Source organism: Pleurodeles waltl, chromosome 6, assembly GCF_031143425.1.
Source record: "Pleurodeles waltl isolate 20211129_DDA chromosome 6, aPleWal1.hap1.20221129, whole genome shotgun sequence".
In the NCBI taxonomy this organism is placed as follows: domain Eukaryota; kingdom Metazoa; phylum Chordata; class Amphibia; order Caudata; family Salamandridae; genus Pleurodeles; species Pleurodeles waltl.
Window position 1 is genome coordinate 1,177,750,058 of NC_090445.1, and position 19,457 is coordinate 1,177,769,514.

The 19,457-nt window shown below is 44.6% G+C and overlaps 1 protein-coding gene across 4 annotated transcripts in view; it reads left to right on the forward strand.

Annotated features, from left to right (window-relative positions):
- ECD (ecdysoneless cell cycle regulator) overlaps positions 1-19,457 on the forward strand; it is a 246,754-nt gene that overhangs the window by 145,962 nt on the left and 81,335 nt on the right. For all 4 annotated transcript variants that reach the window (XM_069240405.1, XM_069240406.1, XM_069240407.1 and 1 more), the window contains 2 exons: positions 6,884-6,969; positions 15,639-15,745. In XM_069240405.1, coding sequence (XP_069096506.1) covers positions 6,884-6,969; positions 15,639-15,745 — 193 coding nt within the window. The remainder of the gene's footprint in view (positions 1-6,883; positions 6,970-15,638; positions 15,746-19,457) is intronic.

Below are 19,457 nucleotides of genomic sequence, written 5' to 3' on the forward strand. Positions count from 1 at the left end.
TCAAACTTCTAAAAAATCATGGGTATTTTGCTCGACTCCCCAGACTGCAGTAAAGAGACAGTGATCCAGTAAGCGCGCATTCTCGGAGTACAATTATTTATTTATTGCCCCACGGGCAACGTCATGTTTACCAACTGCCAAATAAATATATTTTACACCTGGGAGTAGTTTGTGTTTCTGATGGATACAACTACCTGTGGATTCCTCACCTAATGAATACTCCCATGGCGCCAGCATTTGACGGAAATCTTCTTACTAGTCTCTGCACGTCGACGAGGACGTCACTCTAGCCCACGCGACGCCGTCTGACGTCATACAGGCAATAAGAAGTCCTCGCCGACGTGCCGATGACAGTTCCCTTTTTTCCGTGCATTCGAAACGGTTATCTTCGAGGGAGTTACTGTTACCTTCGTGGTTACAGTGTATTGTCTGCTGCGTAGTCTTCTCTGCGGTAACAATGTCTCAGAGGAAGTCGGGTTTCAAGCCCTGTCGAGAGTGTGGGGGCAAGATGTCAGTTACAGATCCTCACTCCGACTGTCTATGGTGTTTGAGCTCCGACCACGACGTCTCGACTTGCGATTCATGTCAACACATGAATCCGAAGGCCCTCAAAGAGCGCGAGGCCAAGTTATTCATGGCAAAGTCAAAGAAGAAGGAGAAACATCATAAGAAGTCTTCTTCGCCAAGGTCTCACCGGCGTCATCGAGACTCCCGGCGCCGTAGAGACTCACGACGTCACTCCAGCAAGGAGTCTCGTTCGAGGTCACCTTCGGCTCGGCGTCGGAGGACTTGGGAGGTCAGCCCCACGGTCACGCCGCATCCATCGACGGCGTTGCCCTCTCCGGCGTCACCGACTTCACCTGGTCAGGCGTCAGTGATTGAGGTGGTGCAGCCTCTTGTGTTTTCTCCGGCGTCGCAGACGTCGAGGCCGGCGTCGGGGTCGCCCTCGATCCAGGCACCCCAGTATCCGGCTTTTCCCACTCCTGGAGCCGATAGTACCGCGTTTCTTAATGCGATGTATACCATCTTTCAGCAGATGGCTCCAGGAGCTGCTCCGGCTGGTCCTTCGGGGCCCTTGGCCTTTTCGTTGGGTGATCCTGCGCCTCTTCGGCCGGCACCCTTTATGCCCTTTCTCCCTTTTGGGAATGTGGGCTCGGCGCCGGTGCCGGCGTCGGTGGCCGCTCCGGTGGCTTCGGATGTTTCGGCCCCGGAGGTTGCCCCTCCGTCGAAGTCAGGATTTTGCCCTGTGACTCCGGTTGGTCCATCGGCTCCAAGACCTCGTCCTCCGGCTCCTGCCTCGGCGCCGAAGCTGCCTGTGGCGCCGGACGCGGCGTCAGATGCTTCTGGAGATCGGCGCCGTTCTTCGACGTCGGCGGAGGCCATGTCGACTCCGCGTATCGAGGAGAGACTTCATTCGAGGAGGCGTGCTCTCCGTCTTTTAGAAGAGCAAGAGTACCAGCGAGTCCTAGAGGAGGGAGAGATTGAGGACTCTGACGGACTGCATGGTCTGGATACAGCCAGTGGGCTGGACACTTCCCCTGAGTGGGACCTTTCATCTCCAGGGGAATATACGGAGGAGGCTGCTTCCTTTCATGCTGTGGTGAGGAAGGCAGCGAGCTTTTTGGACCTGCCTTTGCCGGTGGCAGAGGCAAAGCAGAATTTGCTGACAGAGGTATTGCATCCGGCCTCTGCTGCAGCTGAGCCTCTCTTGCCATTTAATGAGGCTTTGCTGGATCCGGTGTTGGAGGTGTGGAAGAAGCCGGTGTCTTCCTCGGCCGTTCATAGGGCTGTGGCCAGGAGGTATCGAGCTGCACCATCTGACCCTGGCTTTCTCTCTAGACACCCTACGCCGGAGAGCTTGGTGGTGCAAGCCTCCTGTTCCTCAAAGTCAGCGCCTGGTTCCTTCCCGACGGTGCCTGGAGACAGAGACTCCAAGAAACTGGATGCGCAGTCCAAGAAAATATTTTCGTCATGCAGTTTGGCGTTGAAGGCCACCAACGCCACGTGCATTCTGGGGAGGTACATCCATGCGCTGATGGATGATATTTCGTCTTCATTCACGGAGCTTCCCCAGGGTCTTTTGGATGTGGTCTCGGACGCCCAGGCTGCCGCGACCCAGATTATCCAGTCTGGGCTGGACACGACCGACTCGGTGGCCAGGGCGATGGGCACGGCTGTGGTGGCAAGAAGACAGGCCTGGCTCCGAAACTCAGGGTTCTCTGCGGATGTGCAGTCGACCCTGCTGGACCTCCCGTTTGATGGGGACAGACTGTTTGGAGCCAAGGCAGATTCAGCCTTGGAACGATTTAAGGAGAGCAGAGCCACAGCCAAATCGTTGGGACTGCAAGCTCCTTCTTCCTCTGCCTCTTCTAGAATTTTCAGGAGGTTTCGGGGATTTGGGCGTGGCTCTTATTCCTCTTCCTTTCGGGGGAGGTTCCAGCAACCCGCCTCTTCCCTCCCCTATAGGTCATTTAGAGGGAGGGGGAGGGGTGGGGTCCGTACCAGAGGAGCCTCTCAACAGCACTCTGCCTCTTCCTCGTCCTCTGGAGGGGTGCAGCAGGGGAAGCAGCCTTAGGCTTCCACCGTTTCCCACTCACTCCTCTCCTGTAGGGGGAAGATTACAGCGTTTTCTCCACAAGTGGAAGTCTATCACAACGGACACTTGGGTTCTCGGCATTGTGGGAAAAGGCTACGCCCTTCCCTTTCGGGAGTTCCCGCCCCTCATCCCGCCCCGCCCATCTTATTGTTCAGAAGAACACCTCCTGTTGCTAGAACAGGAGGTTCAAGTCCTCCTTTCAAAGGGCGCGGTAGAGTTGGTCCCAGAGCAGGAAAAGGGTCGAGGTTGTTACTCAAGATACTTCCTGATTCCCAAAAAGGATGGTCAGTTGAGACCAATCCTGGATCTGAGGATCTTGAATTGGTTCCTCAAACAGGAAAAGTTCAAGATGCTGACCCTAGCACAGGTGCTTTTGGCGTTGAACAAGGAAGATTGGATGGTGTCTGTCGACTTGCAGGATGCTTACTTTCATATCCCGATACTCAAGTCGCACAGGAAGTATCTCCGGTTTGTGGTAGGGTCGCAGCACTATCAGTTTGCGGTCCTCCCGTTTGGTCTTACTTCAGCACCTCGAGTCTTCACAAAGGTGATGTCAGTGGTTGCGGCGGAGCTCAGAAGGAAGGGGATAGCAGTATTCCCTTACTTGGACGACTGGTTGATCAAAGCCAAGTCCCCGGAGCTTGTGTCGCATCATCTGCAGTCAACAACCCAGTTGTTGTTCGACCTGGGCTTTTCGGTGAACGTGCCCAAATCTCACCTGGAGCCCTCTCAGCGCCTCCTGTTCATAGGGGCAGTACTGGATACAACATTGAGTCGAGCCTTTCCTCCGCCTCAGCGGATTCAAGATATTCAGGAATTGGTTCCAATGTTTCGAAATGGAGCGGTAGTTCCAGTCCTCAAGGTCCTTCGTCTGCTCGGTCTGTTCGCCTCCTGCATTCTGTTGGTCACGCATGCTCGCTGGCACATGAGGGCTCTTCAGTGGTGCCTCCGAAGGCAGTGGTCTCAACACAAGGGAGATTTAGAAGGTACTGTCAAGATCTCCAGAGATGCTGCTGTGGAATTGAAGTGGTGGATTGCGGGCAACAATCTTTCACAGGGGAAGCCGTTCGCGCAGTCGCCACCAGTGGCCATGGTAATAACGGATGCCTCCACCCTAGGATGGGGAGCTCATCTGGGGGATCTGGAGATCAAAGGGCTTTGGTCTCCAGAGGAACAGGTGTTTCATATCAATCTGTTGGAGTTACGGGCTGTACGTTTGGCTCTCAAGGCCTTCCTCCCATCCCTTCGTGGTCAGTCGGTACAGGTCCTGACGGACAATACTACCACGATGTGGTACATAAACAAACAGGGAGGAGTAGGGTCGTACCTTCTCTGCAGAGAAGCTCTTCGGCTATGGTCCTGGGCAAAGGACCATCAGATTTGCTTGGTGGCAAATCATCTGGCCGGGGTCTTGAATGTACGTGCGGACAGTCTCAGTCGCCAATTCTCGGCAGACCACGAGTGGCGTCTCCATCCAGATCAAGTCTGTTTAATCTTCCAGATGTGGGGGTTTCCTCGGATAGATCTGTTTGCCACTCGGGAGAACGCGCATTGCCCGTTATTCTGCAGCCTCCAGTATCCGATGCAGGGAGCGTTGGGGGACGCGTTTCAGATAACCTGGTGCGACCAGTTGCTTTACGCGTTTCCCCCCATACCCTTGATTCCTCGAGTGTTGAGGAAAATTCGCCAAGACCGGGCCCAAGTCATCTTAATAGCTCCGGATTGGCCAAGGAGGGTATGGTACTCCGACCTTCTCCAACTCTCACTGTGCCCTCCGCTCCGTCTCCCTCTCAGGGCAGACCTCCTCTCGCAGTCGCAGGGGCAGGTTTTACACCCCAACCTCCAGAGTCTGCACCTACATGCTTGGAGATTGAACGGGGCAACCTGAGTTCCTTCTCTCTCCCGCCTGATGTAGTGGATGTTATCTTAGCGGCCAGGCGACACTCCACTAAATCTATCTACGCTAATAGGTGGTCTAAATTTGTTATGTGGTGTGGAGAGAGACAGATTGATCCCTTACATGCTCATCTGTCACATGTTTTGTCTTTTGCACTGTCTCTAGCGCAGAAAGGTTGTGCAGTAGCTACCATTAAGGGTTATTTGTCGGCCTTGTCAGCCTTCATTTGTCTTCCAGACCAACCATCGTTATTTAAATCCCCTATTGTTCTCAGATTCTTGAAAGGTCTTCTGAATCAATATCCTCCAAAACCATTCGTTATGCCTCAATGGGATTTGTCCTTGGTCCTGACTTTCCTTATGGGGTCCCCTTTTGAGCCTATGCATTCTTGCCCCTTAAGGTATTTGGTTATTAAAACAGTATTCCTGGTAGCTATAACATCTGCAAGGAGAGTGAGTGAGTTGCAGGCCTTATCGGTTAAACCCCCTTATATAACGTTTTATGGGGATAAGGTGGTGTTGAGGACCAAGGCTGCTTTCCTTCCGAAGGTTGTTTCACCCTTCCATTTGGCTCAGACAATCACTTTGTCCACGTTTTATCCTCCGCCTCATCCTTCAAAGGAGGAAGAAAGACTACATCGCCTGGACCCAAAAAGGGCGTTGAGCTTCTATATCGACAGAATGAAGGATATCAGGCTGGAGGATCAGCTGTTTGTCGGATACGTGGGCAAGAGGAGAGGAAAGGCAGTCCACAAGAGAACACTCTCCAGGTGGGTTGTTCTTTGCATTAAAATCTGTTACTCTTTGGCAAAGAAGGATCCGCCTGAGGGCATTAGAGCTCACTCCACCAGAGCTAAGTCGGCCTCTTCGGCCTTGGCCAGGGGTGTTCCTGTGGTTGACATCTGCAAGGCCGCAACTTGGTCGTCCCTTCACACTTTTGTGAAACATTACTGTTTGGACTCTGAGGTCAGAAGGGACGGTCATTTTGCATGGTCAGTGCTGCGGGATTTCTTGGTTTGACCATTTAGGCACCCACCGCCGGGCGTGGTACTGCTTTGGGACTCTATTCATTAGGTGAGGAATCCACAGGTAGTTGTATCCATCAGAAGAACGAGTTACTTACCTTCGGTAACGACTTTTCTGGTGGATACATTAGCTACCTGTGGATTCCTCACGGTCCCACCCGCCTCCCCGTTGCCTTTTTGGTCTCTCCAAGCAATCCTTGAGTGTGCTCCTTTTGGTCTTCAAAGTTGCAATACATTTTGCATGTATGATATTTGTATATATGTGTATATTTATATATAAATCTATATATATATTGGGTATATACATGATTCGTATGTATAAATATATTTATTTGTTTAAAAAAAAAAAAAAAAAAAAGGTTATATTAAATCTACAGCTATTTTATTGCAATGTTGTGTGATTTACAATATTAAGAGATGTTGCTTTGCTCTTTCATTGCATTGGGTTATTATTATTATTCTCATGCACGTAAAAAATGTTGGTACTGTCATCGGCACGTCGGCGAGGACTTCTTATTGCCTGTATGACGTCAGACGGCGTCGCGTGGGCTAGAGTGACGTCCTCGTCGACGTGCAGAGACTAGTAAGAAGATTTCCGTCAAATGCTGGCGCCATGGGAGTATTCATTAGGTGAGGAATCCACAGGTAGCTAATGTATCCACCAGAAAAGTCGTTACCGAAGGTAAGTAACTCGTTCTTTAAGGGTCTTGTTTAAAAAATATTCCACCAGCCCTACTAGCCCTTAAGTTATATGCAGGGCCACTGGAATTATGTTGCAGAAAGAACCAAAATATGCAGCAGGGTTGACCAATTAATGTCAAAAAAGTCCAGTTATGTATTTACAATGCCAGTAGCTCCAACTCCAGTAAATGCGAAACCTATTCCATTGCAGATGTTTGTTACACTTGTTATCACTGGGCATTGGTTGCACTTCATTGGTCCCAGTGTAACATCCAAATATAGCAATAAGCTACAGAAAGATGACCAGTCAGTCTTTGCAATTGGCCTTCCTCTACACAGCAACACGTGTTTTTAGTAAGTTTTGAACCGTTTGAGGAAACAAATGTGTTTTGCTTTGTTAAAATCTGCAGTTTATACAACAAATGATGGATTATGTGGCTAATGTATTAAATGTATAATTATGTGAAAACGTGGTGGCCATACAATCCCGTCATTCCAGTGGCCCTCCATATAGTGCTGGTTTGTCATTATCTGTCTTTATTTAAAAAAACAAATATATATGTAGGTGTGTGTGTGTGCGTGTGTGTGTGTATATATATATATATATATATATATATATATATATATATTTATAGCGGTGGAATGCAAACCGCAAATATTATATTTTTGGTTTTCATTGTAACAGGGGGAGATAGAAGGATCCTGCAGGTACAAGGAGCTACTGAGATCGGCAGAGATATATTTTCAACAATCAGTAGACAAACCAGAAAGGTAAGAAATAATTATCAGTTGTTGACATAGAATGCTTCCTCGCCTCAAGAATATTCCATAAACTGTTTGGTGTCTTTTTGTTTTCTCGGAGAAGAATTTGACTTTATATCACTTGCTTGTGAACGCTTGCGCATCTGTCAAACTGGCTTAATGTGCAGATGGACAATTTCCGCTTTGTGATTTGTCTGTCGGAGATCGGACGTGAAAGTGTCTGGCCAGTAAAACGAGTACATTATTTGTATTTATTTTCATTACCGTTTGATGGGACATATTTAAGTGTAAAGTGCATTCTGTCACTTATAGGTCATATGAACACTTTACACAGTTATCCGATATACCGTTTATATGCTGAGGACTAAATATATGCCTGCTTTTGTATCAGTCACTACCTTTACTTTTAAGAACTAATATCAACACCGTAGCTTCACTTAAATCCCCATTGTCTGCACTTCACTCCTGCGTGCTTCAGTACAGATTTTGAGTTTGTACCGTGGTGTTCTGAGGGTGATTGGTAACCGCTTTTCACTTGTTTCCAAAAAAGATATTTCTCACCACACATGTCCAAGAGACAAGTAAATCTCTGCAAGCATTGTTCAATGTCAAATAGCATCTCTATTTTTCTCATGGGTAATATGCTGTCCAAACCAAGGATTTCGCGGGAGCAGAATAATGAAAACTTGTGCCAGATTTCAGCCATTGTAAATGACCATTCAAAGAAAAGTTTATTCCGTTTGAACAATTAAGCAATAAACTTTCCTAATCGGTAATACAGTTTTTTTAAGAACTTATCCTCACACAATCCTGTACTTTTACTGGTAAATCCCCGCTCCTCTTCAGACTTTTTCAAACTTAGCAGATGTATAATTTTTTATGGTATATCCTCCATACCAGAACCTAAACACATGCGTTTGCAATGCAACGGGTCTCACGTTTGGTCCAGTTAGAGCTATTAGCGTTGTAAATTTCTAACTGGACTTTTCTTTCCACAGAAATTGAAAATGAATAGTAAAACAGTTGACATAAGTGAGCTGACTCAAAGCACCGCGGCCGCCATGAGCATGAAGGAGATACACAAAAGGAAAAAGAAGCTTGCTTCCAGTCAAACGTATCAGCAAAAGTGCAATTATCCATGTAACACGGTCGATGGCCAAGGCGGTAACAAAGCTGCCCAAAGGAGGGACAAACCTAAAGCATTTACCAATTTTAACAAAGGATTTTAAAAAGGCAAGCCCATGAACCAGTGATAGTGATGGGTGTGCGGTGGGCGTGGTTAAAAGCCCACAGATAGATTACAACACTTCAGAGCGCTTGTGTACTCGATCTAATAAACGGGTCAAGTCTGGAAATGTTAATAGCTCAGTAGCACCATCTCCTGGGTTATTTTCCAAATACTTATACTCAGTGCTGTACAGTGGAAATCATTAATCTAGCGGGCCCCTGGAATTAGGTGACATTTGAGGACCAAATTATGCAGCAGGATTGAGTACATTTTGTGGGAAGAAAAGTGACAATCCAGCACATTTTGTAATAATACTTAATCTTTTGTCATTTTAACACTCGTTAATATTGTCTAGGTATTTGTTCCACCTTATTGGGACCAGTTTAACACCCAAATATAGCAATAAACAGTAAGGTGACCAATTAATCTTTGCAAAGGGCCTTCTACTGCACAGCAACGCGTGCTTCTGCGTTTTTAGTAACTTTTTAATTAGAAACACATTTTTTTTGTTTAAATCTGAAGATTATGGATTATGTGGCAGATACGGCAAATATATAATTATGTGAAAATTGCATCGGTCACACAATCCCATAATTCCAGTGGCCCCGTAATCTAGTAAATATAACATTGCAATCCCATAGTTAAAAAAAAAAAAAAAAGTTTTTTTTTTTGTATTTTGTTTCTTTTTCTGGCCCCAAAGCTGGCCGCTTTGAAATAAATAATTTACCTCTTTCTACTGAAGTACTAGTTCTGTATCCCATAGACTAATATTAGTTGGAACATGTTCTACTGCCAGTAATGTTGCCATTATATTTTAAATCCATGTTTGGCCAAAGCACATTTAAATTAGGCCTGGGCGAAATTTTAATTACACCAGTGTAATTGATGCAATTTTGGTAGTTTTGCATACCAAAAGTTATACAAAATTACTCAGGTTATGCCAGTACACCACATTAGGTAATCTAATGGAGATATTTTACTGGGAAATGTACAGTTCAGATAATTTTTGAACATGAGTGGCATTTTAGGAAGATTTTTTACCCGACTAGAAAATTTGGGTAATTTTTTTAGCACAAAACTTAATCCAAACACCAGTGGCAGAGTTTTGAAATGGTCACGACCAGAAATCAACTGAAGATTACATTTCCGGGTTGAATTGTTACCCAAATAGACAGATAGGCACTATTTTGACTAGGAGATGGTGTTGTATAATTATGCATAACTTAATTTAATTACACTACAGCACATTATGTAGGTTTTGCACACCCCTAATTTAAAGTCTTTGCTGTTTATTGCTCTGATATTTTCAGGTATCTGCACCTTCATTTGATGAGTTGTGCTTCCCACATACACTTTAAAACATGGCCATATGAGCAAATGAAACTTAGAATTCATTTGACAGTTCATAAGTGTCTTTATAAAAAGAATTCTCAAGTGACTATTTTTATCAAAACATTTCAACACTTTGGTGGTCATTTTGATCCTGGCAGTCTTTCGACCTCTAGGGTTAATGTGGCGGTATCACCGCCAACAGGCTGGTGGTGTATACCCCCACATTATGAGTGTGGCGGGTTGGCCGTTGCCAACCTGTCACATCCGCCAGGTCAGAGATGTACATTTCCGACCTGGCAGTCCACACCAGACCTCCTGCAGCATTATGAGTCGGCTTACCGCCAGGGTTTCCACAGCGGTAGCACCACCATGAAAACCATGGAGGTAGGGCTACCGGTGACAGGCACACTCTCACACAACACCCTCCGCAGCCATGCATTCACAGCGCCCCCGCATACATGCACACAGACATCCACACGCACCACACATACACCCATCCACCGACACTTCCAGTCACACTCATCCATACACGCATTCACTCATACATACTCACACACATTTAGGCACGCATACACTCAGACATCCAAATACGCACTCAGGCACGCATCCACACGGACATCCAAACATGTACTCACTTCAAAATTCATACATGCATTCACTTACATGCATACACCACTACACTCAGTCGCATTCACACACTCTCACACACACACCTCACACAACACCCCCAAACCTCCCACCCCCCAGTGCCGTCGGACGCCTGACTTACCTTGTCCGGCGAGGAGGTTGTCCGGCAGGCAATGGGAAGGGGAGCTTCTACCAGCAGCAGTGCCCCGCCAGCAGGACCCCGCCAGGCCATATTAATGGTCTTAATACGACTGGCGGTGTTCTACTGGCGGGGCGTTGCAGGTGGTAGCAACACCAGGGCACCACCGCCTGCCAGCATGGCTACGGCCGGATTTCCGCCCTAAGTGTTGCGGGAATCCGGCAGTACCCATAATATGGTGGGCCGAAGACCTCCTGCGCTGGCGGTCTTCTGGCGCCCGTGGCATCGATGTCATAAATGAGGGGCTTCTGTCTGAATTTGTAAGAATTACAGTGACCACAAATATAAGATCCATTATGAAGTAGTGCTACTGTTTGGATTCAAACTGTTCTGAGATGCAAAATGTGATTTGATTGTATTAATAAATCCCCTCTATTTGGCTATTTTGGTATATGTAATTAGTGGTGACTTCTACTTTAGTATGTTACATATGAAGTAGTGCTTGTGTGGTGCACTAACTTGTGTACTCATTCTTTCTGACGTCCTTCCATTAAAATTCACTAATCCTGTGTCCGTTGCACCATTGTGGAGGGTTTGAGGGTGAGTGGTGAAATACCTGCTTCAGTCTTCACTGTGAGGGTGTCCAGTGTCACCTCTGGTGTTTCTTTTTTATCTGTCCATAAAAAAGAAAAAACAAGAAGTAAGGACAGTAGGCGAATTGTGCAGCAAAATATTCATATAATGTTGCTTCAAGGCCACATTTTTTTTACTGGCATGTCTAATATCGTGCTTCTGTGTCACTCCACTGCAATCCTCCATGGGGTGCTCTCGGATGCAAACCTACCCACAGAGAAAAGCTTTTGAAATGTGGGGATAAAATAATTGCTTTTGAATATTAACCTTTTCACTGTTGGGCGTTTTTTTTTTTTAGAAAATCATCCTTGGGTTGTTTAAACACATGTACCTGCTTAGTTTCTTTGTATTCCCATACAAAATACATCTCTGTTATACAGTTTGACAGATAGGGTAGCCTGTGACAAACAGGGAGTACCCTGGCCTCCGATCACTTCATCCTCCTCATTTAGAGACAAGCTGACCTTAAGTATTCCGTTAATGTATCCCTTCTTGGTTCGAAAGCTGGAATACTGCTTCTGTGGCACAACAGAGTAGGGACTGTTCGAGAAAGGACATTACATGGTCCATTCTGTTTAGAGTTGATGGTGTAATGCCTTTTTTTCCCATTCCGCCACTGGCAGGAAAACCTGACGGCGAGGTACAAGAAGAAAACAACACTGACCCCCACACGGTTGGAGAAAACTCCAAGGGTATCAAGTTAATTAGGTATTTGTTTTTCAAACACAAACTCCTACTTTGGGAGTTTGTTTCTGAAACGCAAAACAAAAAAAAACAAAAAAAGGCAAACGTTTGGTGGTCAACTGTCGAAACCAATGGCAGCTGTCGCCCACAATTTAGCATATTGAAAGAAACCTCTGTGACAGTGGTTCCCTTCTTTGTATAACTAAGTGTAAACAGGACTGCTGAGCGACGGACATCCCTGAATTTGGTAGTATCATCGAGCTGAGGTAATGTCCTTTGCCATCCGGATGGACACAATTCCACCTCAAAATCAGTACTTGTGGTGTTTTCCCCACACATTCAGGGCTATGACTTTGGGCAGACGCCTTCTCAGTGCCTCATTGCAGTGGGAAGATATAGTGAAAGATGTGGAGATGTTTTCATTTTTTTTAAACACATTTGTTAAATAATCAGTAGCGTTTCTCAAATTGATAAACCTAAATCCTGGAATGCTAACCAAAGAAATTTTGCCCAGAATGTCTATCTGGAGTCTAGCAATTCCAAATGTGGGTGGGTTTTTGCTAGGAAAGTAATCTGCACTGTCAGTTGTGCAGGAACATATACCTGCCACGGATCTATCCCCAAACTATATTGTAGGAAAGTACCATCTTGCCTGGCATGTTACCCCCATATTTCACTGTATATATGTTGTTTTAGTCTATGTGTCACTGGGACCCTGCTAGGCAGGGCCCCAATGCTCATAAGTATGTGCCCTGTATGTGTTCCCTGTGTGATGCCTAACTGTCTCACTGAGGCTCTGCTAACCAGAACCTCAGTGGTTATGCTCTCTCTGCTTTCCAAATTTGTCACTAACAGGCTAGTGACTAAATTTACCAATTCACATTGGCATACTGGTACACCCATATAATTCCCTAGTATGTGGTACTGAGGTACCCAGGGTATTGGGGTTCCAGGAGATCCCTATGGGCTGCAGCATTTCTTTTGCCACCCAAAGGGAGCTCTGACAAGGACTGCCAGTGCAGCCTGAGTGAAATAACGTCCACGTTATTTCACAGCCATTTACCACTGCACTTAAGTAACTTCTAAGTCACCTATATGTCTAATCTTCACCTGGTGAAGGTTGGGTGCAAAGTTACTTAGTGTGTGGGCACCCTGGCACCAGCCAAGGTGCCTCCACATCGTTCAGGGCAAATTCCCCGGACTTTGTGAGTGCGGGGACACCATTACACCGTGCACTGTACATAGGTCACTACCTATGTACAGCGTCACAATGGTAACTCCGAACATGGCCATGTAACCCAATGCCATTCTGGCATTGGGAGGACAATTCCATGATCCCCCGTCTCTAGCACAGAACCTGGGTACAGCCAAACTGCCTTTCCGGGGTCTCCACTGCTGCTGCTGCCAACCCCTCAGACAGGTTTCTGCCCTTCTGGGGTCCAGCAGCCTTGGCCCAGGAAGGCAGAACAAAGGACTTCCTCTGAGAGAGGGTGTAACACCCTCTCCCTTTGGAAATAGTTGTGAAGGCTGGGGAGGAGTAGCCTCCCCCAGCCTCTGGAAATGCTTTGATGGGCACAGATGGTGCCCATCTCTGCATAAGCCAGTCTACACCGGTTCAGGGATCCCCCAGCCCTGCTCTGGCGCGAAACTGGACAAAGGAAAGGGGAGTGACCACTCCCCTGACCTGCACCTCCCAGGGGAAGTGCCCAGAGCTCCTCCAGTGTGTCCCAGACCTCTGCCATCTTGGAAACAGAGGTGTTTGTGGCACACTGGACTGGAGTTGCCAGTGCCAGCAGTTGACGTCAGAGGGTCCTTCCGATAGGCTCTTACCTCTCTTGATAGCCAATCCTCCTTCCTGGGTAAACAAACCTCATTTTCTGGCTATTTAGGGTCTCTGCTTTGGGGATCTCACCACCTAACGAATGCAAGAGCTCACCAGAGTTCCTCTGCATCTCCCTCTTCACCTTCTGCCAAAGGATCGACCGCTGACTGCTCAGGACGCCAGAAAAACCACAACAAAGTAGCAAGACGACTACTAGCAAAGGTCGGGTATCATTTGTACTGGTAAAACTGTAGGAACATTTAAAGGTATGACTTTTGCCTCACCTTACATTCTGGCGTTTTAAGTCTCAGAAAAAGTTAAGATGTTGTGATTTTTTTATCCATACATTGACCCTTGCATAGAATTTTGGGTAATAAAAAACGTTGGGATTTATGGAAGCCACATCACTGTGGATTCCTCTTTGTTTTTAGTTTTCAAAATTGTCTGTTTTTTGTATGTTCTCCTGGATGCTGGCAGCCCAGAACCAAATTACTGAACATGCACCTGTTGTCTAGTGTGTGGATCCATGATCAAACCATCCAAAATCCACACAAGTTTGATAAATCCACACTCTGAAGACCTAGGTAACACAGATTTGGGTCATGTCTTCACCGACATATGTTTCTTTTTCAGGACCACTCAAGGAACTGATCAAATTGTGAGGAAAAATGCTAAAAATGTGAAGAAACCATTGACATTATATTAACTTTACAATGTCCTAGATCAGTCCTTTTCCTGTCAGTTACAATAGACCCAACCACAATTATGAGACTAGGAGTGCTTAACTAGTGTTGTTCCCCACTCATTTCGGAACTTTCCAGAAGTAATTTTGAACCAGTGTTTGACCAGTGCAGGGAACACTGGGTAAGAGAAAACCATGGCTTCCAAGAAAACACCACCACCTCGGACTACTGCAAATGTCTGCTCTTCAGAAAGGTCTGGACTTGATGGATTTCACCGGGTGCCAGGTTACCGTAGGCCCAGACATGTGTGTGCCTGTGCCACACCAAGCAGCTTGACAATTTCTGGATTTTATTTTTTTAATTTTTTTTAGTGTAAGAAAAAAGTCCAACCAGCATCCGTCTCCTCCCGGGAGCACAGACCTGTATCTGCACTACAGCAAGGAGCCACACATTGTTTTATTTTAATTGTTTATTTTTTTAGACTTTATAAAAATGGAAACCGCATTAACTCCTTGCTCAGATACCTTCAAATCCTAGCAAGAGGCCAGGCACTGTTTGGAGTTTTACTTAGCCTTAATAAAAAAAATATCTGCTCCTGATTGGGCATAGACCTGTTTGACAGCACCAGAAAAGAGCCTGATAATGTGTTGATTTTTTTTCTCCTGGCCCTTTACTGGGGTACAGACACAACTTTCATACGTGCATGCCAGGGATGGCCTCCGTTTTTCCAGGGGTCTCGTTATGTCGAAGATACCAAAAAAAGCAAGAAACAACCGCCCTATGCCCAGCTCCCTATCTTGGAGCAATAACTACAGCTATGCTTAGAATGTTTTGGATGTCCACAGTGTACCAGGGTGCAATGTACACCACAGACGGTCACAGTTATTAGATCTTATAGGTATCACTATGACAAGGGTGTCCACCACAGTGTCAGATATACATATAACTTGTCATTGATGTCCACAACATTTCGGGGCTCCTATTATACCAGTGAGGACTGCTGACATGCAGGCACAACGTAAATCCAAAGACACAAAACGCATCCAGATACAAACTCATCAGACTGAACTCCTAGACAAGTACTTTGAGGATGTGGATAATTATTTAAGTATTAATCTTACCCTTCCACTGACAAACTGGGCAGTTAGAGTGCGGGCAGTCTGCTCCTCTCGCCTCACCACCCTCCTGTGGTGGCGCTGTGCCCCTTCCAGCCCTAAGCGCTAACTGTCCTTGGTCCCCAGGCCTGTTACTATTAGACTGTGTTTAACAAACTAACGGGTGTAGTGCATGAGGAGCCGAGCACATAAGGGCATCTTTTATTTTACTTTCAAGGGCTCAGTATTGGTTCCTCTAAGGGAAACGCTGTTTAAAAATTGTTTTCTTACTTGCTCAGTACACAGTCTTTGTATTTTCATGTTAGTGGACCAAAAGGCATCACTACAAAAACGTTTCTTGAACAAGATAAACTTTTTATTTAGATTTTATTTTTTTATTTTGATGTTGTTGTTTTTTTTCTTCCATTGTGTTTAGCCATGTTGCCATGAGCCCAGGTGAGACAGTCTTATCAGCCCTGAGGACACTGACTATTAATGTGGACGAACTGAAAAAAGAGGAAGCTAATCTACCCCCAGCAGATGGTATGTAAAGGCACAAGATGCAGACTGGCTATGTAAAACAGAGTAGATCCAGACAGTGACATTTAGTACATAATTGATAATGTTGAAAATAATGCAACCAGAGAGGATGGTGCAGCGAGGAATCACCTTTCAAAAGAATATTGAAGACCTATAGCTGTGCATGGTGTTAAAGATATAAATGTGCTTGTATTATTGTCATTTATTTAAAAGCTATTCAACTGTCACAATCAAAGCTGTTAAAATATGTAACGTGTGTACAGTGCAAGTGCCAACAAAAAGATTAAGTATTCAGCATAATTCTCGTGTTTCAAGAAAATCTTTCAAGAAAATATTTCACAAACCTTCTGTAAAAGGAGATGGAAGGGGGCGAAAGGCAATGTTAGCAGGTTTGGTGTTGTGCAAATGCATACAAAACAGGCACAGAACAATGTGCAGAATACACAAAACTAGGTCGGTATAACAATGACTGTTGCACTAGATATCAGCTGCAGCAGACTGGACAATTGAAGGCAAAACACTGGATATTTCTATGCTATGTGCATACGGAGAGCTCTTGCTGCTGTTCGGGTTGTTCACAAAGCTTTCAAAATCTAGGTTTCCTTTAGGGTTCTAAAGTATTCATTGACCGTACTTAAAATAGGCATTGTCCTTTGTTGTGCACTGCATTTCTTTGAGGACAGTTGTATGGGCAGTGGATGGCGAGGTTAGAATAGGCCAGTATATTCTTTAGTGATGGATTATGCTAGATATTGACCAGCTACATCCTGATACGAATTTGTGTGGAGCCTTTTGTGCCAAATAACTTAATTGCGTCTTCAGTTCTGCTGGGGTGCACAGTTGTCAATTGCTATGCTTTCTGTCGCTGTTGAGTTTTGATGCATCTTACCCATTATGTGGCCTCAATGTAATGATATGGGTAATGTTAAATTAACGTCTTCTGGATTAGTACATTCTGATGTGGAGGTGCCACTGCAGTGGGAAACTGTCACTTGGAGCAATGTTGTGTGCTTTATGATGTAAATGTCTGGGTCTTATGATTTGCTTTCGGGGTTCGGCGACATACGAATGTAGCTTGCAGTGCACTACAGAGCAATAAATCCACATTGTTTCTTTTTGGGGGGGGGGGGGGTTTCATGGTAAATGTACAAAAATTGTTGGGTATTTTTCAATATCGTTTCTGTTTTGACACAAATAATTTTCACTAAACATTTTCCTTATAGGTGAGAACATTTTTTTTTTCGATCATAGCGATATGTTAAGTCAAAGTTAACATCAATAAAAATATAAATAATACATTTCCAACTTCTTCATGCACTCTCTGCAAATTTTACAGTTTGCCCATTTAATCACGTTTTTCACACTTTTTGAATCCAGTGTGTCAATAGTTTTTTGTATCCCCAAGGTCCCAAACATCAGAAGTCACCATTAATTCCTTTCTGCAAGGACAGCATGTCCTGGTACATACTGGTACACGGTACATTCAACACAGATTATATAATACTGTTACAGAACTTGCAGCATTTGTGTACATTTTCAAACGTAATTATTGGGAGAAGCATGAAACCGAGGCAAAGAAATGAATTATTTTGTAAGTGAGCCGTTACCATATTAATGCTTGGGGTGCCGTCCCACTGCGTTAGTTCAAAAAGTACTTGATTTTTCATAACATTATCACCCTTTGAAAGTCCTCTTCAAATTATGGGTATTTCATCTCCCTCATTCGTTTTGTTTTGAAGACCAGTAATGTCATATTTTTAGACCGGCCCATTGGCATATCAAACTTGTGCATCCTGGTCAGTAGACAACCATAAAACATTTTGAGTTTACTTTTAATGTAAATGACTGCCCAAACGATACACCATAAGGTATTGTCATCAGCCTCATAAAGCCTGTAAGTGTAGGAAACGTGCTCCATATATAGTGGACCAGAATGAAGTACACTGTGCAGAGTCCAGGCAAACCCAGTGGTATCACAGAGACACAAATGACATCATAAATTCTCTCATTAGTGGTAGTGTGGTTGAGCAGTTGGGCATTTCAGAGGGTAGTGCTAAGCTTGTAGGGCACACACTCATGCAGAGAGACACAGACTCAATAAAGAAATTCGACACCAATTTATGAAATTAACACATATATGTATATCAACTTTGATACCAGGATCACCAGAATCAGGTGAGTACTTTTGAGTTAGGAATTTTCAGAGTTTTAAAAGTTGTCACTTCGTACAATTTTGGGGTGCGGTAATGTTACCTTATGGCGGGAAAAAACCTACTGCATTCAGACAATTGGCAACGACTTACGGGTCTGTTCTCCAGGACATGAGGTGAGTATGGGACAGAGTCTAAGGCCACACCAACAGGTTACCTTGGGAGGATCTGTGGCATCTGGGTGCAGGAGGTGTGTTACGGCGACTAATGTCCCATTCTCTTCTATGGGAAACAGTCCATGTTAATTAAAAAATGGGAAGTACAAACAGCATATTAATGTAATATAGACCACGTACAAGAGATCGTATAAAGGTGCAAAGAAAAAATCACAGGAAAAGTGAAAGAAAGCTCAAAACCTGTAAAAGTGGGGATGGGGTGAAAGAAGCAAAGGGATACATAAAGGTAAAGGGATAAGTAGTGCAGGAACATATAATCAGAAGCCCCGGTTAATGGCAATGTAGTAAAGAGTATTTGAGTTTGGGATGAAAGGAGGGTGGTGAGAGGAAATAGTGGGTCATGTCAAAGACTTTAGAGGACATAGAAGGAAAGTGAGAGACGATGGTATAATTATTAAGGCAGAATATCAGGTAGAAAATAAATTATGGATCCTCCTTGAACTGCAACAATGGGCAAAAAAAGGGTAAAAGCACTGGAAAATGAACCCAGTTGAACCAATCCCAGTGACGTTTTTTGTCTGCTCAAAATGCCGAAGCTTGAAAGCCATATCCACAAAGGAAATAAAGCAAGTTGAATTTGTTACTAATAAAGCAGGGAAGGAGTTTATAAAGGTTTTACTCTACTCAGAAATTGTAAAGGCAACTTTCAAAAATGCAAAGGAAGAGATCTAAAAAAAAAAAAGGGCATTAAACTGGTACCTGAAAAGAAAATAGTAAAGGGATGCTGTATGAGTCTCACCTTTCTGCGCATCACAGTGGCCTGGGAGTAAATCAAGTAAACATACTTCACTATTAAGACATAATATATCATTGGTAAAGGGAAAAAAATAAGATGTCTCAGGGTAATGCTTCCTCTATATAACTCTGGTATGGGTAGTTATGTTCATAGAGAAAGGAATTGTTATGGTTGCTTCACTCCTTCCTCTAAAAGGAAACTGGGGGGCAGGAGCGATTTAAATTAGGATGAACATACTGCTGACCGCCTACTGTTTGAATCATGGAATGTATGTGGCTTTATGAAACTATTGCACTTAGAAATATTTAATACAATTATGGATCTGTATGAGATTATGTTTCAGGAAAATTGGCTGTGAGAAGTACCACCATCAATTAATGTTTACTTTTTTTATTTTTATTTTTTTATTTTTTACAAGTGAACAAAAAAGCCACAAAAATGGCCATAGGGCGGCCATTGGGGGTCCTCATAGATGACCTTGATATCGACTAAATTGCCAAATAAATTGGCCATAATAAACGCAAATTATAAATGGATTTTGGCGTGCCACGTCCAACTGTTTAAAAAAAGATAGTTAATTGGCTTTCCTTTTT